This window comes from Varroa jacobsoni, unplaced genomic scaffold (assembly GCF_002532875.2).
Source record: "Varroa jacobsoni isolate VJ856 unplaced genomic scaffold, vjacob_1.0 scaffold_1318, whole genome shotgun sequence".
NCBI classification, from domain to species: domain Eukaryota; kingdom Metazoa; phylum Arthropoda; class Arachnida; order Mesostigmata; family Varroidae; genus Varroa; species Varroa jacobsoni.
In genome coordinates, this window is record NW_019214220.1 from 187,228 (window position 1) to 215,126 (window position 27,899).

The following is a 27,899-nucleotide window of genomic DNA, read 5'->3' on the forward strand; positions in this document are numbered from 1 at the left end:
TTTTTAATATTTCGTAAGCTAGAAACATCGAAATGCTAATGATCTAACTGACTTTGACTAGCGCATACAAATACGTTTTCCTACCGGCTAGAAATTACCAGGAATACAAAAAAGTATCGAGAATAAGGCAGGAATAACACCGCGGGTATGCTGGCTGCAATTGTTTACGACCCGGGTTGGCGATCTTGGCTTGGTTTCCTGTAGTTAATATAGTCATCATCTATCAACCGTGTTATTTGTCAACAGTGGGTTCATTCTGAGGAATTAATGTTTTGCAAAGATTCATGACTTGAAAGAGATTCACTGGCGTTTGTTGTTAGCACCTATGAGTACGCCTATCGAGCAATCAATCACTGTGTGCTAGATAGCCAAAGTCGAAATCTCAGCTAAGAACACAGTGGCACATCTTTTTCATTCATAAATTAATTGGCCACGATCCGCTCGTTATCCGATTGAAACGTTTCGTGTGTGCAATAGACGATGATAACGACTCGTCCTACCTATTGTCGGCTGTTCTGCTAGTAAATGAATCCACTAACCATATTTTAGCTATTACTTCTGCCACTGCTATCGTCACGTCTGCTGTCACCAGCTGGCATGACAGTACCCGTGTAGAAGGCAGCTGTCGAGCAGAACAACTTCCATGTGCCCCTCCGCCTTATTTTTTCGCACTAACCAACCGATCTCTGTATCTGAGTCGTCTACTACAAGTCCTAGCCAGGCTCAGGTTCTGTCCCGGCGGGCCTGTTTGTATCACCGCGTCACCAGTCCTAGACCTGCCGTCCCTCTTGACTACGTTCGGTCATCATATTGTGTCAAGACCACAGATGGGATGGGGGCTTCATAAACGAGGCAGAGAAGACAAACTGTCAGGAGAGAGAGGGAAGAGAGGGGAGGAGGCTGGGATAAGCTCCATAGTCCCTAAAGAGGTCGCCAGCAACGTGATTATTCTGGTCAGCCACTATTATGCCCACATTCATCTATATTAGTAGATTTTATGCGCATGAGTGTAGATGCGTGGAGCAAATCGGTTGATTAGCCATTCGACTTGATATAAATTTTACGTAATTGCTGCGTCTATCTCCATTCACTACTCATTCACCTGTTCGTTCCTCTTTTCTTAATGAATCCAACGGACGGAAAAGGTGGTCCAAAGCCGGGTCATGCTCAAAGCGATTACAAGTATTTCACGAAGCGACTCCACTCTAACTTTGCGGAATTGGTATACCTTTGCAGTAAATAGTATTACGTACGGTTTCTAGGCCGCCATTGTCCCAGTGGTAGATGCTATAACGTTGACTTTCCGTGTGCAAACACATTCTTTTATTAGTCATTAAATTTGGTCTTGTTAAACTTGCCACTGCCCGTCTGTCTATACGCGCGTTTCCATCCCAGTGGTAAAAAGTTGCGTATTAAAAAAACATTTCTTATTCATACTTTGAATGCAGCAGATTCGATCGAGCCATCGTCAAGAGATGAGCGTAACTGTTTAAATTATATTAATATGTTCCCTTTTGGGCTGGGTCAAGCATTTCATGTAACGTGAGGCAACATTGAACATGTACCTTATGTATTATGGACAATAATAATTTGTTTATCCGGCTCTGACACCGTCGTGCTTTTAATGGTCGTCGGCTTTATTTATATGTATGTGCCCTCAGAGTAGTACTGCAACAAAATGTAGGTTTTTTGATCAGGTAATTCCAGATAATATTGATGGCAACGGCTGTGCCGCTACCGCTGCCTTTCTTCTCTGTACTGTACTGCGTGCTCTGTTCCGGCTTGAGAACAGTAACAGCGGCGTTCGAAGTAGCACTACAATAGTCGCATGCGGAGGACCATTGCCGTCGCTGCTTCAAATCGTTCGGTGGCAAAGGATGGAGGCCTGACGCCGCGGGAGGTCGCAAAGGACACGCAAACAGAAGGAGGAACCCAGATATATTTGTAATTTGGAAGACTGCTTGGGATGCTGGTCAAGGGGTAGTGCGTCGAAACCTCAAAAAGGTGAACACGTAGGTACAGTAACAGCAGTAAAGTCTATCCTACCACTCCGTGTGTGCCTGTGCGTTCTTATGCCTAGTGGTCTGTTTGTATAACAGCAGTTTCCCAATCGTAACAGAGGTAGTGATCATCTACACTGTCCCATTTCCCAGCCTCCTCTTTTTCTATTTCTATTCGACCGACCCACTTTAGCTACTCGCGTCCCTTAGCGGGGGCTGTGATCCCCAGTTCTATCATGCATCATAGCCTATTTTGTCTTTTTTAACTCGTCTGCAGGTTTTAATTTTGTTACTATGACTGTTACTCGTGTGACCTAACACGACCGCTCAGCAACTACGTTGCCGCAAAAGACCTACCGGCTGACTGTCGGTCAGTCAGAGTGCAGGAACAAGATGATATTTGGTCAACGTATGGAAGAAGGTGTATAAGACAAGGGTAGTCTGATCTGACAGACACCCTGGGTTTAAAGCCCACGATCCGCTAACGGCTACTTGGAGCAGAATCGTCACAGCTGGCGGCTAGGTAGCTCGCAAGTAAGCCAGCGGGCAAGCAGTATTGGCAAGTCGACGATTCACAATGCCTACCCGGCCCTATCATAGGCTAGCACCTAAGGCTAGGTGTCTGACGTGGCAAGTCAGGCAGCATAACAGAAACGTGGCCACTATGCAGCAGCGGATAGAAGGGCGAGACAATCTTGCATCACCTTAGGCGACGAGCGGACGTAGAGGCAATAGCAGCAGCCGTAGCAATACTAATGGCTGTAGCTGCAGAACTAGCAGCAGCTGTGGTGATAGTTGTGGAAATTGCAGCAGGAACATCTACCACTGGTGTTCCTGTTATTCCTGCCCCTGGCACTGCTGTTACACACGCCTTTCAGATAGGCTTTTTCCCGGTAAGAGTCATCCGATCATTCTTCGTCTCTTTCTTTCGTTTCTCTCCTGTTTCTTCTTGCTCTTGTCTGCGTAGCTTCTTTTCGTTGCTTGTCCGAACTCGGTTATTCTATACACGGGCACTTGCGCACACGTACACATGCAGGCGTAGTGGCGAGCGGCGAAACGCAAACAGGCCCCACTATGGCAAACTTGCGGTGGCAGTACGAAAGTCTCGACGCAAAGATTGCGGCACCCCGCTTCTGGTCGTGAAGCCGGGAGGCTGCAACGCTGTGAGGTTGCCTATTAAACGCAAGAAGCAAGACGGGGCGTTTGTAACTGTAAGTCAGCAAGCCTGCTAGGAGAGGACATCCAGCCGGTTCTGTCAGACAAGGCCATCTTTTCCTGCGAAAAGGATTGTGAAAGTCTCAACAGGCCACACAGCAACCATTTTATACCATATGTTGCTGTTTCCCTGAGTGGTCGGTGTCATCGTCACGACTGCCCTGTTACCGATTTCAGCTCGCCCACTACATTGCACATTAAAGTGCGTTCGTGAAAAATTGGGATGCATTTTAACAAGCTGTTTATCGTTGCGGACTTTGCGCTTATTGTTGGCCCAAGCAAACTTTTAGCCGGTGTCGACACTTAGGGGTTGTTCTTAGTGCAGGAGGTACCATGCCGCTACATTTCTGTCCGAAAGGCGTATCAGTAGCAAAAAAAAAAAGTTTCAAAAACTTTAGTGAAACTCTGGATGGTTACTATGTATAGTAGGCTGTACACCTATAAACAAAATTGCGTAAGCTCTCATATAGCTAAATTAACACAGAATATAAGAATACGTTACAAAGAAGGCTAATGACCGTTTTGTAATTTACGATATTTTGAATTCGTGGTATGGCCGTGTATGAGCGAAAGTACAATACGTTTTGATATGACAACGCCGATGCAAGGGGCTTTGAAATAATGCATAGGATTCTTTTTGACATAGATCCGTAAATGGGTAGCTTCGAATCCGTGACGCAATTGAAGGACAATTAAATTCGTCAAAGGTGCATCAAGTCTACGCACCAAGTTTCATACGAATTTATGTTCTTATGTAGATACCGCTTATAAACGAGCAATGTTAATTCGTTCTAGTTTATCCCGAACACCCGTATAGCCATTGTGCTTTGATGCAATCATTACCGCTTAGATTGATAACGATCGTAAAAACATAAAAAAATCACTCTTTTTTGTTTCGATTTTCTAGTGGATCGTTACGTGAGGGATACGTCATATATGGACTGCGATGAAGCAACAGGCATCCACAAAACTTTGCCCTGATGCTTTACCCTGAGAGAAAGCCCAGACCAGTTCGGCAGAGGAAGATCAGAGCTGAACGGTTGGAGTCATAGTGCTACAACAGTAAATAAATATAGCCTATAACGACTGTAATTTCTTCTTGTGTCCTTCGCCATTCCACCTCTCAGAAGCGACCAGCCATTTTCAGCTAAGCAACCACAGTGGCGGACCGCACCGGAAAGATGAAATGCGACGATTGAGGTAAAAGGTCACGTAGAACAGTGGTGTACGTTTGATCTCGTAATATATTTAAATACTCATTTAAGGAAGCCAAGTCAGAAATTAGTGCGTGTCTTTCGGGTTTCAACAGTTACCCTATTATAGCCAATAGTGCATCCTTAAGTTATGCGAAAGATAAGAAAAGTCACGATAACTTCGTAGTAATTGATATTGCTGAAAGGACATTAAGATCAATTGTCGGAATTAAAAATTCCGCTCTTTCCAGAAAAAGCTGAACCGGACGTCGAAGGGTCAAAGAATCATTGCTGTATTAAATAAAATCTCGCTTAAATATAACGTCAGTTCTATCACTGCACTAATTCTGCGTACTGTAACCACGTAAATAGAGTTGCGTATAACCTTGAAGACGATTTTATCTAACAATACTCCTAATTCAGTGTTTGGTGTTATTATCGCTGTCGTAGACCGCTATAATTACTATGACCCACTTGAGTTTTTCTCTCGGATTACTCGTACATCTTTATGTACTCAAGTTAATATCCTCAGTGGTTGTTCGGTCACCGCAGACTTTCGGGGGTTGCTTCCCCTTGGGAAGTTTGCAGTGGGGGACAAGAGGGAATGGAAACTAACGGACCCGCAGGGCGAATCAATGTGGCCACATGCTGTTGGCAAAATCAAGCAGCTGTGGAGGGCCTAAAGGCTACCTGGAAAGAAGACTAGCAGCTGTGATCGAGAAGTTGTCCCGACGACCCTTTGAAGGCCGAAGCAAATTCACAACCTCCGCTAAAAGATACGAAGACCCATACACTATCGTTTCTTCTCCAATAGTTGTCTTGGTCGAGTATCTGCAAATTGTATCATCGACCAGATCAATCTTAATGTTGTCAAGATAGACGAAGTTCCTACGAAACAGATAGTTCAACTGGTTTCTGAGCTGCCCGTTTTTACTGGACAAGTAAACAGAATCACGTTCCTGTTCACTCGATCTCATGAAATGTCTGTTCTCCGTCCCTTCTGCCTGTTGAATAAAGAGCAGAAATTCCATGATGTACAGTCGAATTAGGACTGCTATACCTTCAATACTCGAGCCCCCAATAATGACAGGTGCGTATTCTAATTGCATTAAATCATTGTTTAAGGGAGATGTTCGCTTCGCGTTGGGATTTTTTTCCAGTTAAAGTGGCCACATGTATATGGAATATGTGTGTCCTATTCTATTCACTTACGACCTTTCGACTCTTGGCCTACCTGGTTTAAAGCAAATGTTACGTTTAAGCCTAATGGCTTATCTTACCGTTTCTAACATGAAAGCTTAATGAGACAAAAAAATCAATTTTTTTGAATCATAAAATCATGATTTTTAATTTTGCGATTTTCCCAACGATTGGTATAATTTACAAACTTTGTTTTTATTCGATCACTTTACAGTCTCATTTTTCGAAAGCTAAGCGTCCGCATGGGCAAGTCGTATATGTTAAGGTAAAAGGCTATAAGCTAATTTCAAGTCCGTAATTTTGCCGCAGCCATGCAACAATGCAAAGGGCTAGAGATGTCCGTATTCTGTATGCTATCTTATATATACATATATATAACACAGTTAGGTGAAAAATGTTTTCAATATTGGTTGTTGTTTTCTGCTTACCCTCGATGGCGTCGCATGAACACTCGATGCCGTCTGGCTGCCGTTGGTAAGCCCACTAACGTTTGCTGGCGCTTGACTACCCGATGCAACGGTCGTACCAGCTGCAGAGATCGAACCTGCCATTAAAGTTGCACCGGCATGGGTGAGTCCTTGGCCGATTTGGTTGTTACTCGATTCATCCACGTCGTCTGCATTTCTGATGACGATGCAGTTCCTTCCATTTGCATCGCCATCTGCACCACAAGTGACAAAGCGAGACGAACACAAGGAAAAACAAGTACACAAAACACAGTAACAGTAACGGCGAAATAAAGTAGGCGTGCTTGTTAAAACCTCGGATAAGGTCGTACATGCTATACACAATTACTCTAATAACGTATGGCACACAACGTTCCTGCGCATGCAAGGTGTGCAGATTAACTTGGCATTGCGCCGGATAATGTCTTAGAAGTATAACGACCATTTGTAGATATGTAGGCATAGGCGGCAATTTCGAATACCTTGTCTCTAGTTCTAAGCTCAATAAATATTTAAAAGGTACAGGGCCATCCTAATCATCATTCACCATCACAAATGATTGCTTGCAGATAACTTTATTGACACAATTGTCGAGAGAAACGTTTTAGATACGTTTAATTTCAATAAAGGATTTGTTGATTAAAGCATTCTAAATGTTGGCAATAAAACCTGGTCGAAAAGACAACTTGGTAACATCTAAGTTAATAGATTTTGTTCCCGTCATACCGCAGTGGTAGTCAGAGTCCAAAATCGTGCAAAGAAGATGCGGTTCGTTCCCAGGTAGGAGCTGACCGTCTGAACCATTATTTACCACCACAGTATTGGACGCCAAATTCGAATACATTATTTTCCCTAAGCTGATAGATCTGCGTTTGATTGACAAGGTGTGCCCAAGTATGAGGCCGTTAAAATCCTACTGCAAATATGACTATAGATCGCTTCGCTAGCCATAAGCAACAGATAGTAACGCATAGATCGAAAATGGTAATGGCTGTGACATATTTCGAGTTACTGAGAAATTTTCTTTGATATTGTTATAGATGTGATTTTAGAATTATAGAATAGTATACCGACGCTGAACTAAAAAAACTTGAAGGAACTATTAGTACGATAGGGCCAGAGTCCCCCAAAAACCTCGTATCCAATTGCAAACGACAGCAGGAAAGTGCTCTCATTTATTCCAATGAATCTGCTTCATTGCGCTTCAGTTAACGTTCACAATCATGTAGAGACGAGGCTATTAATTCGAAGTCGACTCACTGGGCATAGTGATTTGGAGCAAAGTGGTTGATGGGAGCCTGGCTAAAATTGGGGAGTTAGTTGAAGCGCGGGTAGGTGTGACGGGGACGTTAAAAAGAAGAGCCCACATAGCAGACTCTAAAACGAATTCTGAAGGAGCCTAGCGAGTTTCTTTTGAATAGGGGCTGGTTGCCAAGTCTCCTTATTAAATCGATGACCCATGCCGAACTGCCTTGCTTTGCCCTGTTGACCATTGTTCCTCGCTTTGCAGGTTCAAGTTTGCTGGGTCCACTGGCGTTTCTATAATGGAATTCGCCAATCACTGTTTGAGGTCGTGCGGGATTGAAGCTTTTTCACGATGAGTCGCGTTTCGTCTGGTCTAAGATCGAGAAGCGTCACTGCCTATTGTTGGCCTGGCCCATTGGAGGTCACCTAGACAGAGGGCAATAAACTACGTACACTTTGAGTTTCCTATAAGCTAGATGCTTCGACTCTCTTTTTCGAAACATAGGTATTCGTGCGACCAAAAGGACACAGAGGTACTAGCAAACGCATCAACCGCGCTGACGTCTGCCACTTGTCCGTACTCTATACGTCACTACTTATATCAGCACTCCAAATCCTATTTGAATTGTACCCTTTGTGCTTGAGTGATGACATGAGTAACGATTAGCAGATTATGGTCAGTGGTATAGGCAGAAATCACATATATTGATAATGTTTTTTCTTAACTATCGAAGTATTTCGAGTGATTTCAGAAAACGACAGAGACCTAACAGATTTGTGTATGAGACAAGCATAGCATATGCATACGCTCGTGTACATTGTAATAGTCGCTCATTCACATATTCACTGTGCTAGTACCGTCATTGATGCCACCCAGTTGCCAGCGGCGTTTAAGGTGGGCGCACGTATATTTGTGAAAAATCTTTATGGCGTTGTATTTACAAGGAAGACATAGACGTTACGAACTGCGAGCCTTATTAAGTGTCGGAAGTAAAAGTGCGGGACTATAGTTAAATGGGGTTCGACAACTACACAGGTCGGTGGGTACGTAGGTAGGTTGATCGTTAGGTAGGAAATGCCGCTTACACCTACCTGCGGTAGGCGTGGATTGCTCTACAATCGACGCGGTATCACTGAGTGATTCGCTGACAGCAATCGGCGCGTGGAGATTCTCCCGTTCTGAGGACGGTACTGTAGACGATCGCCTAGAGTTTCCTTGTTGCCGTTGACCGTGCTGCTGGTCAAGATGGTGGTCCATACCACAAGCTTGAATGTCTTTGGAGGTGGACGCGTTTTCCTCGCCGGCCTCGTCGATGGGCTTGTCAGCCAGCGTATCGGCCATTCGTCGCTTGGAGGGTGAGTCACCCTCTTCCAGCCTTCTATGACTCAACCTCCAATGAGATTGTCCTTTCGTATAGAGCCATTCTATGCGTTCGATCAAAAGAATAAGCCAATAGTACTTGTAACACAATTATACAATGTCTCTGTAAGTCAAGCGTTATTCGCGCGTGGAAGTACTAATACTACATAAATGTATTGTCACCATTAAACCGCGACCAAAAGCAGAATATGTCGCAGCAGACGATTTGAGTAAATTGTCTTCATATCAGTATACTCTGTCTGACCGGTTTATAACGCGCGCCTTAGTAGAAATGCGTGTACCAATGAGCAAAAATGTGGTGAAATTTCGGTTCTTGAAAAATCTATGAAATCAATTTCGGCTTATTGTCATCCTTGCGTATTGGAAACAGAATCAGACAGTTGATTCTACTGTGTTCTGCCACAGCGAAAAACCATCTATAAATACCAAGTCCGCCATTAATAAGGCCAATAAAAATAAGACTTCGTCCTAATACAGCGTTGGCTTCACCTGTCAGAAGCATTTTATGCATGGGCTATTTTTTTTATAAATATTTTGGTCTCTATACGATTATATATATATATATAGCACCGTCAATAAGGTTGTATATCCTGCGTAAAGTGCAATTGTGACCGTACAGGTGCGAGACAAACTATGCATATCTTCCAGCGAAGTTCTCCTTCGGTTTTCGATTGTTCCAAGGTACTTGAAGAATGAGCCAATAATGAAGATTTGCACAATGGAACGATTTGCACAACGATTTGGAATGGCGCTACCCTTTTTCATTTATGCGCGATTTTAACAACTACGTCGAACTTTTTTATGCAACATAGCAAAAGTTAGATGAGCAATTGCCGTAACAGACGAACTTTAAACTTTCAGCTCAGCTCTTAACGTATTCTTTATCGCGTGCTTTGCTAACATTATCTAATCATTTTATATGATTAGAACTTTTTCAAAAATGTTACCATTAACGGAGTTCTTATTTATCGGCATACAGCATATAAATAATTGTTGATTCATTGGACCATGCAGCATCAAAGCTTAGCTAATGAAATGTCTGCGATGATTTTTTAGAAAACTGCAGGTCTGCTAAAGTTTGATGGGATTATAACGATGCACCAGCAAATGTATCCTGAAGAACGATAGTTAGGGTTTGTAAGTCTAACTACACAATCATTGGTGACGATTTGTATAAAGTATTTAAAGACTGAACTTTTGTATTGAATTGTAAAGCAAATATGTCGGTAGATGAGTCTAGAACGTAATATGCGATGGCCAATCAAGACCGGTTCAATGAACGTATGTCTATCACATTAAGAGCCAATGGCCACTTTATCTATCCTGAATACACTGTAGTATAGCTGGTTTACATTGTATCCAGCTTCTGTGCTACATAGATCCATCACTAAATGTTACTGAAAGAGCAGAAACAACATGGCGGCTCATGGCTCTATTTGTGACCAGATCGTTAACTCTAGTAAAGTCGTCATTATCTTGAGAACCGTTAGAGGTAGGAAAAAACAAAGGAGAGGCTGTATATATAAGGGCAGTATATCTAACGTCTGGCTATACAATAATGCTTCCGCTTCGAGATGCACAATAGCCCTATATCGCAATACCTACATTACTTTTTGCAACAAACAGTGGCGGGCGCCACATGTCAGCGTTCCCCAACAATAATCTCAAGAAAAAAGGCGTGAAGGATATGTGTTGATCGTACCACTGAGTGAATTTCATTGTATGAGTGTAGGAAGTCCTAAATCGGAATATAACTAAATGACCTTTAGACTACGTTTCTCATAAAAGGTTACTCCATGTAATATTTGCCGCTATTTCGTATCGGACAAACAAATATTGGCGGTCATAGTTCCCTATTGACGTGTGACTAAGTGAATTGAAGACCAGCGATGAGAAGAAAAGACCGGAGAACTCTACGTAATTTTAAACCTATGTCGACCCTGAATGACTCACTTCGGCAAAAAGAAATACATTTTGTAGCCGAGAAAAATACGGCGCCATCAGTATGCGATCATTTTTAACATGTTAATAAGCACCAATGATATAGGTTGAATCTAGACGAAATGGGAAAAAATATGTTTCCGATGTTTATTATGGCAACATCATTGCCGCAAGCTTAGATACGGCGTGCTTATACCGACTGGTTGTTAGTTATGTGTATATATGGTATACGTTAGTAAATCCATACATATATATGTAGTCAATTAAAGAACATTTTCAAGACGGCGCTTTCTTCCTGAAGATTATTGCACAACTTTTCTATAGTTTGCCGCATACATTGCTGTCCATTAAGCTTATAGGGCACAAATTACACAATGTACACGTTTACTATCTCCTATTGTCTACGGTTTTCTTTTGTCCAAAACACTAAGAATTCGTTGATTAAAATTGATATATAAGTACATGTACGTAATAACAAAAAGCTAAGCTTTAGTTGTAACGCCATTGAAGGTACTGTTATATATGTTTATGTATAATTCGTGCTTTACGATTCAGCACTAATGAATAAAGTGTAGGTATTTTAGCTCTTAATACACTATGTATTACTGTTGTTGTTACTATTTATATAATTTATATGGGCATCTTTTTACCGGTGGATCCAGGTGTAGCGGCGGCAGTATGCGTCGTTGTGATCTTGGAAGTGTTCGCGATGAGGTCGCTGGCGGAAACAGTCGAGCCCCGGTGCATATCGTGGCCCCCGGGGCCGGCCGCCATATTGCTGTCGCCCCCGCACTCGCTGTTCATGCTGGCCGAGCTCACTCGACGAGAGTAATCATAATCGACCACGAGCATGCTGGCTAATCTCATATGAATGTCGGGATCTCCGGAGCCAGGCATGACGCCGTGTGGCGGACCCTCGCCTAGCAGACCGGCGGCGTCGTCATTGTTCTGAAGTTCTGGTTGATAGTGCACCTGCAGACGAGTCGATGCGAATGAACCAAGAAGGATGAATTGCCAATTTTTATCCCTGCAATAGCTGCTTCTAGGAAACCTAAAACAGTGCTAGCAGGCTGAGGGACGAGCTTAGCTCTGTTCCGGTCCGTACCATTGCAGTTTGCTACGAGTTTCTCCGCACAGCGCTCGAGGCAAAGGCGCGACTGCAGTCGACGAAAGAGTAACGCTGATTGGAACAACACAGCGGCAGCAAACCTTGCTTTCTCAGGCCAAGTCTGCCTGGAGAGGGTATGCAATAGAACGGCAGGCATACTTTTACTGATTTTCCTCGCTAGAACTAGCGAGCTCGCTAGTTTGCCTAACCGCTTTTCTCATCCTACATTCTTCCGCTTAGGTTGGAGTGAACTGGTGTTTAGTGAGTTAATTAAAGAAGCTAGTATAACATACGCACATACAGCCGTACAAAACAATGCTGCGTTACGTGCACATCGATGAAAGGCTCACAGGTTCGCAGGCAGGTAGAGACACCTACATATAGTCAGCAGCAAATGCAGGAAATCGACATGCACGCGGAGGAAAGCTAAACAGAATTAGCCTTAAACTCTTCCTTCATAAATACCACTTTCTTGTTCTGCTGCCCGGTCCTTTTAAGTCGTTTGCTTGACTGTAAATAGATGACCATTCATCGCTGACTTGGAGAGAATCAAAGGTAGCACTGAAGACTGTCGAGCTTTTATTGCTCAGTCGAATGGACCGGAGGCTGCTACGAACATCCAATAATAGTAGTTTTCAAAATAAAAATGAATAGCTTCTTTATTTTTACCTTTTTAAGTGCCTCGAGCACTTTAACGCCGTCGGTAAAGACTCGGTATGTGAGCAAGAACGTATTGAGGAAGTCAATCGATAGGAAACGTAGGTCGGTGAGTCTCTCAAACAGCCGTTCTGGACTGGCGTATCTGATCTGAGGGAGCTTGCAGGAGTTGAGGGTTCGACTGAAGCGGATGTCTACATCGTCCTTGAACAGGCGGGAATCGTTCCTTATCGAGTGAGGCATCGTGATCGAGGACGCGTCGCTCAGGGTTCCGTGGAACAGATCGTTAAAGTGCACATTGTCAATGCACTGAAATAATAAGCAAAAAAAAAAAAAAGAAACGACATCCATAACAAATCCATCACAAATAGAAAGAAGATGCAACGACAACAACGATAATAATAACGATAATAGTAGTAACAACAGGAGTTGTAAGTAACGATTAAGTTGACTAGGTCAGCGAAAATATGATTTATGTCGCCAGTAAGACTAGCTAATAGGTAGACCGTTCTCTTTCCTCCTGTAAAACCCTTCATTCGTAGCGTGCATAACCGGTAGTTTGCCTTTTTTGTGTTCTTGTTATCAGTCGATGCTTACTCGATTTCCATCCATACATCCATTTGCCGTAAGATTGCTTTTCAGTTTGCTAGATTATCAGAAGTGCAGCGTCTACCAGAATGACGGAGGTCAGCAAGTAACGTCACTTAGGATATGCAACCGGTCCCCGTGTTAAGTAATGTATTTGCTTTTTAATCTTAGAGCCACGTTGTAATCTAGGTTCGAACCCAGGCATAGGCGTACAGGCGCGATGAGTGGCCGCCAGTCAGCCGTCTGCCTGCCTGATGGAATTGTGTCTAAGGGCGATACAGGATGTAAAAAACTGAAATATAGAGGACACCCAACCCAGTAATCCGAGCTATCCAGAATGGCGGTAGGAACTGGTGGGTGTACCCGATCCGGGTAGATGTCATGGTTTGATGACGATGAACCCGACATCAATCGTTTAAACAGAGCCTAATGATGCAACATCGTATAAGGTTGTTTTAATCCAGCCGGCTGGTATATCCGTTCGAAGTGGTCTGAGGCACGACAGGCTCCAAAGAGCACAAAAACATCTGGCAGGCTAAACTAGAGCTTACGCGATAATACTAGTATTTCGACAAATGAGAAACCGAGAAATACCGAGGAGTCGACCTGTGCCGCAAGCAACTTAACAGCTGGGGGTAAATAATAATATCATATATTCAGAAGATGTAGGTTACCCTGACCTTAATACAGGGGGACAACTAGCAGTGGAGGCTCGTCTGTCCTGCCACCACCGCAAAGTTAACTGCATTGAGCAATAGCCATGGCAGTCGGCGTAGCCATTGTCCAAATTAAGCCAGCTTGCTACCAAATCCTCCTCATATTTTCACCTCATAGGTCAACCATTTCGTTTGTTTTCCTATTGACAGCATCGCTATTCCCATAGATCTGAGTACACTATGAACACTCCCCTGAAAGTTTGCCGCTCGGCTACATATGACATTGTACAAAATCGTGTGTCGATGTTTTAGGAGAGATCAATTTTTACAGTTCAAGACGTCTCGACAAGAGGGTTTGAACGAATGTTCTATTACCTTTGAACAGAGGCTATCCAAAGTGTGTACGCCCCCCCAAAACGCATATCGATAATGAATAAATGTTAATGTTAGTAAGCTCAAGGAATAATTCGTATCAATATAGATACGGTAAGTCTCTGAGATTTATCTAGTTGACTCGGTCCCGTGTAAAGGTTTATGTATACTTCTTTTTTTTTTAAGGAAAGCTCTATAGATGCATAATGAATGCTAATACTGGCCTTATTTTGCCGAGCTTTAAATTAATCCTTGCCATTATATAGTATATATAAATAACTGTTTATTTGCGTTGGCTCTATATAGTGTGTCAACGGTGGGAGTTGGAGCGGCGACCTCTGGGCTTTCTAAATGGAAGACTTGGCCGTCGAAGTTAAACACAATAATACTGCTTAAATATATTTTCTTACAAAAAAAACGAAGACGACCCAGTCGATCGACAAGAAAATTGATTATGGATATATGCATGCTTATTGCCCCCTTCAGTACTTTGTGACAGAATACCTAGATAAGCTGTAGCTCTACGGTCATATGAGTTGAAAATATTCAAACTCTAATAAAACAGGACCATTTTGTCAATAGTTTAATATATCATATATGTATAACCGTCTCGAAGACAGAAAAAATTAACTAACGCGAACGTAAACAGAAGTCTGTTAAACAGAAGTCTGTCGGAATAAAGGATTCCTTGAAAAGCCTTCATATGACTCCCAGGAATTTCTACCATTATTTTAGATGTAATAGATAAATGTAGATGTTTTTTTAGATTAGCATAAATTTTTAACGAAATTCATATGTATTATATTTTTTTTTGACATTTTTTCGAAAAATGAGCATTTGGCTCCACTATCGTATCATTTTGAATTATTTAACTATTTAGCCAATGACATCCCAATCCTTACAATTGTGGGTTACATTCAAACGATGCTGTAGCGTGGCTCACTTCGTTCGACGCAAGTCATTAGAACCCCACCGATAAAAAGATATAGAGAGAACGTTTAAAGTAGAAACATATTACTGCCGCCAACAGGAGCAATCTCAACTTTTTCTAAGACATAATACTTGAGAAGATAAATGTTGGCGAGTTGTGACGGCGCAACATTTTTCAGCGTCAATGATGAACGAACGTGAGACATCTACGATGTTCATGCGTCATCGTGCAGTCTGATTATCATAATTATATTTAAAAGAATAAAATGAACGTCGGCAACATCGTGTTCAAAATCGAGTGAAGCAGTAATGCTAATGAAAGGGGAAGGAAATGAGAGGAGGCAGCAGGAGTTCGACGAAGAGAAACTACGAAAAGTGCCTATGAGTTAGACGTCTCTTGCCGCAGGCCGAACAAACTTCGGGGGACGCGGAACGGTCGACGGGGTTTGGGGCAGGCCACGAACCGTCAATGTGCTCCGGGCTTTAGTGAACCTTCTGCGACTAGGCTGTAAGTAGATCGGGGCAGGTGGGGAGCAGCTGGGAACTGGTGGGTAAGAGGAAAACAGAGAACGAAGAACTTTTTGTGCTGCTTTTGTGAAAGACGATCGCTCTGCTATGTTGCTGCCATTGCTTGCATCGTTTCTGCTCCTGCTGGCATGCCTGAGCTTGCGGATAAGCCCGTTCGCCGGCATGGACGGATGCGAAATTCGAGCCATGATTGCGACTCACTAACTGCGGTGCTGTCGCTGCTCGTGCAGCTTAGAGGATTGCTTCGACTGCGTTGACTGCCGGCTGAGTAGTCTGCGGCCGCAAGTTCACCGCCCGCCGCTATTAGCGTGACCAGGCAAACCGGGGTTCCGAGCTTTTTGCCGATCCTACTTCGTACGTCGGACTCACTGAACGACCGTCGGCCAACGAAACAGTGACAACGTCAAAATCATCACGAGCTTTCAAATTTAACGGAACCAGAAGGTCGACAGAGTAGACGACGTGAAGCGATTCGAGAGCAAGCACCACAGCGGCAACAGGGGCAAGACGACTTTTGCGGTGGAGGTTCGATCGTCTGTTTGAAGTATTAGAAAAAAAAGCCGACTTGCCTATCGTTTGATCGACAATCGTTAACGTCGTCAGAAGTCTTCTGCGGCCAGTTGGAAATGAGAGGAAATCAAAAAGTGAATACTCTAATGAAGAACACCCATACGTCCCCAGGCATTACCGTACAGTTTGTACAAGAAATATACGCACAGATCATCTAACCAGCACAAAAGTGGTCTCACCAACTTCGGATAGAGTATGGAAATCTGCTTTGGAAAGTATAGAGCGTCAAATGCAAAGCTCCTAAATACACTCTAGATATGAAAGAACATCGAACCCGTTACGTCTCGCAATGACACATGTAGACCAGGGGCCACATATGTTCTTCTAAGTCTCTTAGAAGAATTATTATATTGGAACAAAAGCCATGGTGGGTTTGAGCTAAACAAAAAAATTCGCTAGCATTTCGCTCAAACTCGAACAGCAGGTTACTTTTTCATGTATACGCCATCGTTTCCCGTAACCTGCCCCATCTCTCAATCAATTTGCCCACTCCGCTCGTCAGAGAGGTTTTCAGGTTTGATACTGAAGAACTTGTCCAACCAATATGTGGTACACTCGTAGTTGTCAAGTGTACCGTTACGGCTTACATTTGTCGCTGACCGGAAAGGACGCGAGTGCTTTTCACGGTCAAGCCCATTGACCAAAAATCATCTGTGCCGTTTCTCCCATCGTCACCGCAGTACACTTGCACATACTGTTGCCTCGCTTTAGATGCTAGGAGAGGATTAAGTGTATACGCAAATAGTTATCCACGTGTCTTCCATTCAGGCTTGACAAAAACGTTAAGGAGCTTTATTACACTGCGAAGGATGAGATGCGATTTTACCGTATCAGCATATTGGACGACGTTTGTGTCAAGATGCTTCAATCAAATCAAGACTTTCTCATTGAGGAGTACACAGCTTCATTCTGCGTCGCCTTCTCCTGCTGACACCATATAATTTACACAGGATCAAACAGGCCAAAGACGTTGCCGGCGAACACTATTTGATGATGAAATGTCGTAATATAGTATCATTAGAAAGTTCGTTCGACATACAAAGTTGTTATAGATCTATGTATTTCACGTGTTCGAATCTACCTGATAATAACGAATAAAAGAATTTAATTTAACTACCTAATAATGAGGTATGGTCAAAGATGATCTACAAGTTTCCGCCTAGTTTTAAACTGATCCTGCCAGGACAAGTGTACCCACCTGGGAGATATCTGAGGTCCAGGCAGCCTTCTCCTGCATGGTCGGTGCTACCAAATGGATCGTAATTGGAGGGCCTGTTTTGAAATCGACGATTATTTTGAAGTCTAAACCTCCGTAGTCTTTCTCCTGGCCGTTAGAAGATGCCTGGTTGTTCTGGTTTAAATTTAGTTGACTATCACAATTGCTCATCGATGAGCAGATGGACCCTGTGTATGAAATGGATACCAGGAGTAACAAAAAAAGGGAATAATAACTTAGGTTAGTGGCTAATTTTCCCTGCTAGCTGATTGAAGAAACAATAACCGAAAAAAAAATTTTTCGCTCCCCAGCAGCAGTAAAGAAATGCTGGGTCTTCCTCATATCTGAAGTAGGGCCAAAAACAGTCCACAGTCTAGATTCGGAAGTTTCAAACAATTTATCGAACTGGTTATTGCGTTTTATCGGTGCTATTAACTTGGTGCACAACAACAGAAAGATGGTTCTGATCATTCCTATTACGAATTCTGGTACGTTTTGATAAATAGCATTATGTGCATATATAAAAGTATAATTGGCTTTTTTTTTTCAATTTTCCCTCCTGTGTTAATCCAAGCACACACATACATACATAGATGTGCCAAATAGCTGTTGACTCGATCAGCGCATCATTACAAAATGCGCTATAGCATGAATATATAATGCTAATGTACATGAAATATATATGGCCTAACTGGCTTTCTCTGATGCTTCTAGTTTTGCATGTCCTCTATAGAAGCAGAGCTTACGTACTGCTCATGTATAGCAATCCTCTAATTGATTACGAGATGTTACAATTTGAATAGAACCAGATCAAGATATTTTTATGTAAACTGTTTAGTAGACTGATAAACTGAGGAAAAACTGATTAGTAGAAAAGATGCTGTCGGTGTTCAGAGGAACTTTCTGCTTCTAGGTCTTTAACTTTGAAATTACGTCAAGAATTTCAGTGGCCTGTATCCACCAGGATTCTTTCCCGTTCGTTAATAGCGAATAGCCCCTGCTACCGCCTGTGTGACAATCGCGTTCACTGGGAAGGGGAAGGTGGGGGAAATTAAGGAGAATCGGGACACGAGTTAGGCCAGCACAGGCGCCAGAGGCAGATAATTCGTTCCATCACGAATCAATTTCAGGGAATTTTATTGCACATGCGGCGGTTTAGCTTCCCCTGCAGGATCTACTGCCTCAGGATTTTTTGCGATTTTCAGGACAGTACCAGTAGCGGTTGAAGGAAGCGTGGGACCCACAGGCCGAAAAAAGTCTAGCCCAGGACCAACTCCGCCGAAAAAGAGAACAAGAAAATAGGAAAATCGCTGCTTTTTTATGTCGAGGGAACCATTAAGGAAATATTCGACCAGTGCTGACGATTCAACAGACATGCAATTTGGAGTTTCTATGTCCACCTCACTGATAGTCACCTGTTTGCTTCACTACTGAAGTTGTGCCCTCCAATGAAATAGCTTTAGGTAATCTGCGTAGATATATTGAGGGTTCGTGAGTATATACAGCTCACATTATGAGAACAAGGTGTGGTATTTTTGATACGTAGGTTGATGAGTGATCATTCGGCAACTACATGCAGAGTGTTTTTATCCTTATAAAATAATTTAAAGAACTTTAAAAATTGGTAAAAGGAAAATGACAATTTATCTAATGAGATCATAACTCTCCGAGACATCGCTTTGTCGCTGAAAGCGCAACTGTGTGTAAATGTAAAATCACAAGTATCATTCCTTGTAAAAGTTATTGTTTCGACTAAAAAAGTTAGTGAAGGTATTTTTAGGAAGGTTCCTGCTCTGTGTTTGATGATCAGGTCAATTAAGTTAGCTGAAATCAACTAGTGATACTAGCGCAAGTGAGAACGACTTTGGATTTACCTTGCTTAGAATTTTCATCCTTCTAGCTATTTGAAAACCATTAGCCGTGACACATTCTAATAGTTCCTTTGATATAATAATTTGAAATAATTCTTGGTATAGTTTATGGCAGTAATCAAATATTTTGTCAGCTGATCAAATTGACAATATTGAAATTAGAACTACAAAAATCCTACAAATGGTAATCAAAAATATTTAATGAAAACAAGGACCTTGCAGATTGCACTACGAAGTTTTAACGAAAGTATTAGCCAGAACTTCTTTTATTAGTTCTGTCTCTCTCTCTCTCTCTCTCTCTATATATATATAACAACATATATATATATATATATATATATATATATATGTTGTATAATGTCTATTAAACTACGAAGTGATCAACGACGCGGTCAAAGCTAATCTAGAGGGTATAACATCAGTACCACTGATTCTACTATACGGCAAAAACTTCTTCTGGTTTCATGGAGATTGACGTAATATTAACTAGGTTAACGGTGTGTCAATGAGAGATGCTCTCCTATAGCAACTACCTTATTTTGATATGGTCTTACAGATGGACACGTACTTAAAAATTGATATGCCAAGTACGAAAACTTAGCGAAAATAGGTCCAAGTGTGACAAGGCTCGTTTTATTGTAAAAAAAAAAAAACTCGACTAAGTGATTCTTGTCAGAAACAGTTCTTGCGGCCTCAAGTAAGTTAGAGCCAGGTAAGTCCTGTGGGCATTGTGATCAACACCGCGGTTTTTCGATATCGTGCCGAAGCACCACTCAGTTTCACGAGTAAGAATCCAGCTGAATTAGTTTTATGACTAAAAAATAACAAGAATTGCTAATCTCTAAATGTTTCAGTAGAAAGACATAATAAGCACTGAACTAGCACTATCAGACCTTACTTGAGGTTATTGGATGAAAAGAAATCTCATTATGGTCAAAGCGCTGTAACAATTTATTTCAGAGATCGAGGGACTTCGTGTCAGATACAAGGCGTACTTCAAGATAAACCTAGTTGTTCATGATTGAAACGAAAAAGTTGGGCTTTCTTCAGTGCTACACTCTGCCACTTAGAGAAAAGCACAAATCAATTGACCAAATTAATTTACAATAACGAAAATACAAAGAATAAACGAAATGTCGAAGACGATTCGTTGCCGGTGGCCGACTCTACTCTTGTCTATGGAACTACAAAATTATCGTCTTACATTAAGTTAATGTGCAAGATCAGGTATGGCGTTTCGATCAGGCTATGGTATAAATAGATGCTTGATTTTAGAAAATATTTATCTTCTTTTAGAGCTGTCACTTACCTTCTCCATCGTCAATCATAAACTGAAACTGCTCATTCGGATCCTCGATGAGCGTCGCGTCTGCCAAGGGTATTTTGCCTATGCCTGGAACGATAAGTTTTTTTAGGGAAGTAATGAAGATTAGTGAAGTGCTTGGATGTTATTGAATCTTTTATTATTTAACTAGACAATGCAACTTTCGCACATACGATCTCTAATATATTTTAGAATTTCCGATTGGTCCGTTTTGCTATGAACAGCGTAGTGTTTAGGTTTGCTTTGGGCGTACCGCTCCTTCATTGAGTTGCGCTTCAATAGAGTGCTAAACTGTACGAAGCTCACTCACCATTGTACAAATATCATTATAATATTATATAGTAATTCTCTGCTCGACGAAAAAGTTACCTATTATTTGCTCCTTTGTAAACCAATCAATTCTAATTTTCTAAAATGTCAATAGAGAATACACGACATAGTGTTATATATGTAATTTTATTACTCTTGACGTACATTAATATTATTCTTTCACGTTAGACTATTAATAGCAGTTTCGATCTTGAGGAGCTCAGTCCACCGAACCGCGTGTTCTAAGTGGATTAATAACGATCCTGCCAAAAAAGCATCGAAAAAACACATCAGGATAACATTTGACCGTCTCACGTGGGGTAACCTTGGAAGCCGTTTCGATACAAACCTTTGGTAAGATTCGCAAGTGTGGTACAACCACATGGGGTCTAAAGTATCTGCAAGCGCATCGGTTTCATGCTTTGAAAATTGCTATTATTTAGATCTAGGCAAATTTCAACAGTTTCTGCCTAGGTGAAGAAAAGGAGTACATGTCGGCAACGTGAAGTTAACGAAGTAGATAGACAGACGCTTAGACGATTACTGAAAAAATTACCCTATAACAAAGGTGCTTCGTTATTTTCTTCATGTAGATCTGCAAATGAATGCATGTTTATTAAAAAAAAAAAGAAAAAAAGTAGTATCAGATGCGCCGACTTTTAACATCGCGTCAAGCACGGAGAAGTGCGCACCGATACGCAAAAGTCCTCCTTTGACAAGGAGCAGATGTATAGAATGTATTCCATACCGTAAAGTGTTGGCAGAACGATTAGGAGTAATGCTGTATAATTCCTGTGGTTTTACTAGATGTATTTGTTCGGGTAAATGGCTCAAGTACTGTGTGACGAATAGCCGATTTCAGCTTCTTATTGTTTTCCCTGTCCGACCTATCGGGTTTATTGATCCTAAAAACTTCGCTCAATCGTGGTCTACTCGTTGATTGATCATTAGAAACCAGGTAGAGCGTCTCAGATGACCATATCACATCATGTGGGTTAAGCGCATCGTATGTTAACGACGCTGCAACGTTCTGTATAATAAGTACATCGGAAACTTCTCTTATGCAAAAGTGGCTTAATAGAACCTACCGCCAGAAGCAATATACTACGAACGGTGCGTAGATTCCGTTCCAACTGAGTCTTTTCTAAAAAAAGGGGCAGCATATTACACGCTGACAAAGAGTTTGGCTGCGAGCAATACGTATGTCTGGAATTGGCTTTTCCTCTGTCAAAATAGTTAGGACAGCAGCAAGAATCTGTAACACTTATCCTGTCAAAACAGTTAGGACAGCAGCAAGAATCTGTGACACTTATCCATGGGCTTGTTTCAATGTCACTACTTCATCATGAATGTACGATTTCTTTAAAAAAAAAAAGCGGGACTCCATTACTTACCTATAATTAAAACCGACAACTCTATCAGCTTCGTTCACTTTCTTAATGTGTCATAGGAATATATGTTAACCCTACGGCGCGCTTGTCCAACTAGCGACTGGAGACGTATTCAAGATTATTGAGAAAAAACGAGCTAGATTAGGCTGATGCTGGCGAACGTACTCCAGATGCAGTTTCGGATGTATCTCTATGTGCGCAAGATATTAATAGTATCCAGGGATATTAGGGCGCATAGGAAAAGAAGGAACTACAGGATCTGGCAACGAAAAGACGAGCAGCAATAGATACGGGACGCACCAAACAGTAACGGCAACGTCAACAGCAGCCCTAGCGGGCCGAATGATAGAGTAATATTTGGAAATTGCGTTTCGGTCGCCTTCTTGGCTAACCTTCTCTCTGGTCCATTAAAAAGGCATTTACAGGCTTCTTGCGCACAAGTTCACGTGGACGGCAAAGTATTCGGAAGTCGACTATCGTAGTGAAGGGGAAGCGAGAAGGCAGAACTGAGGCAAAGCTTTGCGGCTCCGGGAAAAACTGACGCATATATAGTGGCATCAGATGCCTTCGATGCGGCGCTGAGTACAGCCCGGAAACGATGTTTGTCAAAAGAATGCAGGAACGGGCAGGAGGCATTCGCCCGTGGACTCCTAATGGGTCAGTATTATAAACTGGGAAAACTTGAAAAGAGAAGCGGGAACGATTTGGAGCGAAGGCTAGAATAAGTTGTTCGGTTGAGCGGTTACACACTATTACTTCACTACAGCAGGTAGAACCCGGGCTTTTTTGAGTGCTTAGAGAAATCAGTGAGTGGCACTATGCAGGGCTGAAAAGTATGCGGGTACTTGTGTAAATACCACCATACAAAAGCGGCCTGTGTTAATCGTTTGGCGTTCATGTCATTTGCTTCGTTCCTTTCCTGCGTGGCGCTGCGCTGCAGTATCACAGCGCCAAGTGTCTTTTTGGATGACCTGCGTATCGGTGGTCATGTAGAGCTGACCTTTGCTTTTCCCATCAACAAATGCGCTACGATACGCCCTCCTGTCCCAGTGGATGAACCTGCCCTACAAGTAGCTCATGTAGGAGAGCTGCCTGATGCTGAATCCAATATGTAACGTTCAGCGCTAAGATGCAGCACAAAGTTAGAGGGCAGAGTTAGAAACGAGAACGTCGCTCGTCTTTCAGCATATAAATGATATGACTTCTTTTTAGAACGGTCCTGGTCAGCGTAAGGGCAAACGGAAGAGTTAGGGCCGAACCATTCGAACTCAATGTGGAATTACTTTTGTAATGGACAAATGGCTTCCCTTCTTAGTACCCCTCTAACATTAGGAAAATGGTGAGTTCAAGAATGCAGCGCGTAAAAGGGAAATCCACATACGCTCTAGTTGTAATTAGCGAGTTTAATAACTACGTATTATTTATCCGCTAAATGTTTTAGGCGGCGGAACCATTAAACACGGATAGAGCACGGACTTGGATCGGGCTCCGATACCGGCGTTAAACAGACCTGTCAGATTTAGATTCATATCTAGGAAAGGAACGTTACGGGATTATCGTTAAAGAATTTAAACATTGGACTACATATATATATATATATATTCAACAATCCAAGGAGAGGTCGCTGATAGCCGCCGTGAGAGTACGTTTGCAGATCTATTTTGCTATCTATTTAATGACTGAAAGCGGCACGGGTTAAAGCAAACAAAAAAATTAAGGAACACGAATTTCGGCATTGAATATACTTAGTTAACCATGGATCTCTTAATAATAAGTATCGTTAGAAATGCAATAAATAATGGGTATGACAAACAGTGGCCATAGCAGCTGCAGTGTCAATCAAACGACAGGAGAATGAGGTATGAGAACGCGGATGAGCTGATTTGTAGAACGGTATAAATATACAGTTAGCGTTACTTTTACCCTCAACGAATGATGGTCACTTAAGTATTTTCGGCTTTAATTAGTGTTGTGTTTGTGCCAACTGTCAGGACAAATTGCGCACTTGAGCGAACTCCGTGACCTTTTTTCACGTCTGTGAAAACCCTATAATCATTTACAATTATAGTATTTCAAATTGAAAGGCCAACTCCAGAAACTGGAAGGTGCTTTTCAGAAACTATGTTTTGAGGTCTTCTCTTGAAGCTTACTTTATATATATATATATATATTACTGCAGATAAGTTTACGATAGCCTCACAATTTAAATACTACATAATGCACTATCTTAATAGCGCATATCAGTTTATACTACCTTACAGTCTGCTCATCGAGATGGGTCCGTAAACGGCACCTTTCACTTGCCAGCCCTTAGATATAGCATCGCCAATCTGTCTAGCTCAATTTCCTATTAACCTGCACTCTCAGCTAGTATCGATTTTTGGTAAATTGTTCGCAGATATTATTGTCCTTATTTTGTAGTCCTGATCTTACACACATTAAACGCTCTACCTAAAATTACGTCTTTTCGTCGCCTACTTATCGCTACGTATTTTGTTTTTGATGGACTTAGAAAATCCTCTACGGTCGTTGACTTTTGACGAACAGGTCCATTTCGACCACTACACATCTTGCTAGCTATTGGAGCTTCGTCTATGTACGAAATCGAGCCCAAGTAAACTAACTAGCTTCTTTGGGCCGGTATGCGTACCGGCCGTAACCGTACATAATAGAACGCGTTGCGAACGCTGGAGATTATTATTGACATCATCTTACCAACCAAATAGAAGAACTTGTCTAGTCCATAAATGATTAACGAAGCAGTTATATAAATTAATGGAGACCTATTGCAAGCTCCTAATTTTGTTCCACATTCAATGAGTATTTTTACCTTCTATGAGGTGTAGCTTGCCGGCGGATGTCCTGTTGCATAGCAGCATGTGATTGGTAAAGAGGTAACACTGGCGAACCTGATCGCTTCCCTTCGAGACGATGCGGGCGCGCCGCGACTTGTCTACTGCCGCCGCCTGAATCACATTGCCCTGACGGATAAACACCTGAAAATAATGCAGTGAGATTAGAGAAAAGTCTCGTCGTCAATAACCTATCATGTACAGATAGCAATATGTTTAGCAATAAATAAAATAATTATATTGATCGTATATATTAACGGTGTGTTTAATGCATCTAAGCTATAAGCAGATGCACACAAATGCATGTCATAATAGTAAATAATATTTGTTCAAGGAAAAACAGGATCCAGAAACGTACTAGAAGCAGATGGTGGATAGCGCGGCGTAAGTGCCGTCATATGCTCTCCTTTGCTACTGTATTATAAGGAACAGACTGTTTACTCTGGTGATCTTAGAGTATCGGCTGGATGAGGATGCATCACCTTCAACTTGCAACGACAAGACTACGCATTTCCGGAACACGCAAGCAGGCATCCCTGAGAGAGCGTCAACGATAACCCCGGAACCTCATCAGGTCCCACCCCGTTTCGGGTTTCCCACTTCACCGTTGTCTCGCCGCGTTACTGACAACTTCCACAACGTCGGGCACTAGCAACGCATATCTGGGCGACATGCCGACTGAGTCAGTCGGCCTGCGAGAGCAATCGTACCATTAGCTGTCGCAGCATAGCCTACGCAGATCATCTGGCGCTTGCAGAAAATTTTGACAGCATCTTGTGCCATAATGATAGGGATCAGATGATAGTCAGAGAGTGAAGAAGGGAAAGCCAGGTTGGGCAAATGGAAGCTAACAAGCGAGAGAAAGTCACGCGGGTGGGGGGCAGAGACAAGGAGGCGAGGATGGTGATCTCTTTATTAATCACTGTCTGGTACTATTCTTTTTGTCGTGTCCCGTGTTTTCTCCTGTCTGTCTTGCTCTTATTGTCTGAGTGACTGTAGTCTCCTTGCCTATTCTCTGGCCAATTTGCCACAGTAACACTGTCTTCACATTATTGGGACGTAATGTGGGGTACGTGGACAAAAGGTAACGCTGTGACAAAGGGTAAGTCGCTGATTATAATGCAGGTGGTGACAACTGCAGCAAAAGCATACGATGGAATGAGAAAAATGGCACAAACGGCAGAGTCTTTCAGAATCCGGCACGGAGCCGGTGCTTAGGCATCAGAACCGAACGAATCAAGCAGTGTATGGATGGTCGATGAAAAAGCCATTTCCCCATAGCAATAGGCTGTGGCATCGTCGTTGCGGCGTCATTCGTGCTGGTGGACCCTCGGTGCAGCTTTTGAGTCTACTTGAGCATTAGGTACGGGTTTTGTAACAGGGACGTTTCACAACTTACGGCGCACAGGGCTGGGTTTAAAAAACCGGTTGCTAATTGAGGTTTCGAGCAATGGACCCACGATATAGAGAGCTTAAAGGCTCAGTATAAGACGCTATGGTCAAAGTAAGTAAACTCCTAGTAAAATCTGTGATATTTCATTCGCTGGGTGCAAGACTAGCCTTCATCACGATAAAAGGTATCCCCACCATATGAATTTACCACCTTTAAATTTTAGCTATGAAATTTATCCATAGCATCCCCACTATGCTGAAAGAGGATTAACTAACAAATTAATCGTAAATACGTTTTGCTAACATTGACTGGTATAAAAACGCTTTTTGATAATAGTACACTGGGCTATTACATTAGTAAAACATGGACGGGCACCTGTATGATAAGATCTCTCAGCACCCCTCGTCTATGGTTACTTCCCGCACATATCCTGGTCTTGCTGCTATTCAACAGGTATCACGCCTAGCTATCAATAAGCGGTTTTACGTAATTCGGAAAACTCAAGGTGAGTACAGGCCACACTGGGGGCTTCTTCAGAAGTGGCCAACAGTTCTAAGATTTATACGCCTATGGTGAAATCGTATGCCACTAATTAAAGCTTCAGCCGAAATTAGTTTGCGGGTTTTTTCCCATTTTATGGTTACGGGCGACAAAACCAAGCAGCTCAGTTATTTCATACAGAATTATGTGATCATCAGGAGCCACCCGCACTTCACCTACTGCCCGCTCTCTTTCACTAAAGGGGACTTAATGGACAAGATTCATAGGAAAACAGTTAATGGGTTGCGCCGTCTGGTATAGTCACAGTGGAAACAGGGTATACGGGCTTGCGTAGGTTGCGCTTTTTACTTATTATTTATATATTACTTTTTATTCTATATAGCTTCTTTATTGAATAACGGATCGGTAAAGCGTCCGTTGGGTACAGTTCACTTTTACCAGTTGTCTCATACACCGTCAGGTCAAAATTATTACTAGTATCTAATGGAAGAAAAACTGCAGATAATGGTCTGCAGTTAGACCAAAATAAAACGGTTCACCCTAGCCGCATCAATCTCAACGTTATGATTTTAGTACATTGTTCCGAGAATAAGGATGCATAGATCCCGCAACGGCCTCTCATACATTTCAGTACTCGAAGCGTGAATTTAGTTCTTTGAAGGGATAATTTCTAGAGAACCGTTGGGTTATTTCCATATAGTTCTGACGGAAGCTTGTTAGGGGTCCCTTAAACCTAGACGGCTTATGTAAATGAACAGTATTTAACATTTGCGGAGAAAATCTCTGCCCCAAGGTTTCACGGCCAAATGCATTTTCATGCAAGCCCAGCAGAAGTACTCATCACTCATCGCGTTAACAGCAACATAAAGCATTCGCCCATTTTGCCTCAATCTGCGATATTAACTTCTGTTTATACAGAAAATATCACAGTATATATATATATATATATATATATATATATATATATATATATATATAGTACCCACTTTAGCGAAAGTTGGCTTGTTCCAAT

The 27,899-nt window shown here is 42.2% G+C and overlaps 1 protein-coding gene and 1 long non-coding RNA gene across 3 annotated transcripts in view; one reads left to right on the plus strand and one right to left on the minus strand.

Annotated features, from left to right (window-relative positions):
* Positions 1-4,735, plus strand: part of LOC111268772 (uncharacterized) — a 51,026-nt gene extending 46,291 nt beyond the window's left edge. For both annotated transcript variants that reach the window (XR_002685395.2, XR_002685396.2), the window contains exons 2-4: positions 1,698-2,004; positions 4,123-4,415; positions 4,660-4,735. This is a non-coding gene — a long non-coding RNA (uncharacterized LOC111268772). The remainder of the gene's footprint in view (positions 1-1,697; positions 2,005-4,122; positions 4,416-4,659) is intronic.
* The window catches only part of LOC111268769 (ras-specific guanine nucleotide-releasing factor 1), a gene marked incomplete in the record, with an annotated part of 88,818 nt that overhangs the window by 32,154 nt on the left and 28,765 nt on the right, over positions 1-27,899 (minus strand). Inside the window, 7 exon segments of the mRNA XM_086971802.1 lie at positions 6,037-6,269; positions 8,392-8,724; positions 11,272-11,593; positions 12,399-12,695; positions 17,229-17,434; positions 20,427-20,510; positions 24,972-25,137. Coding sequence (XP_086827928.1) covers positions 6,037-6,269; positions 8,392-8,724; positions 11,272-11,593; positions 12,399-12,695; positions 17,229-17,434; positions 20,427-20,510; positions 24,972-25,137 — 1,641 coding nt within the window.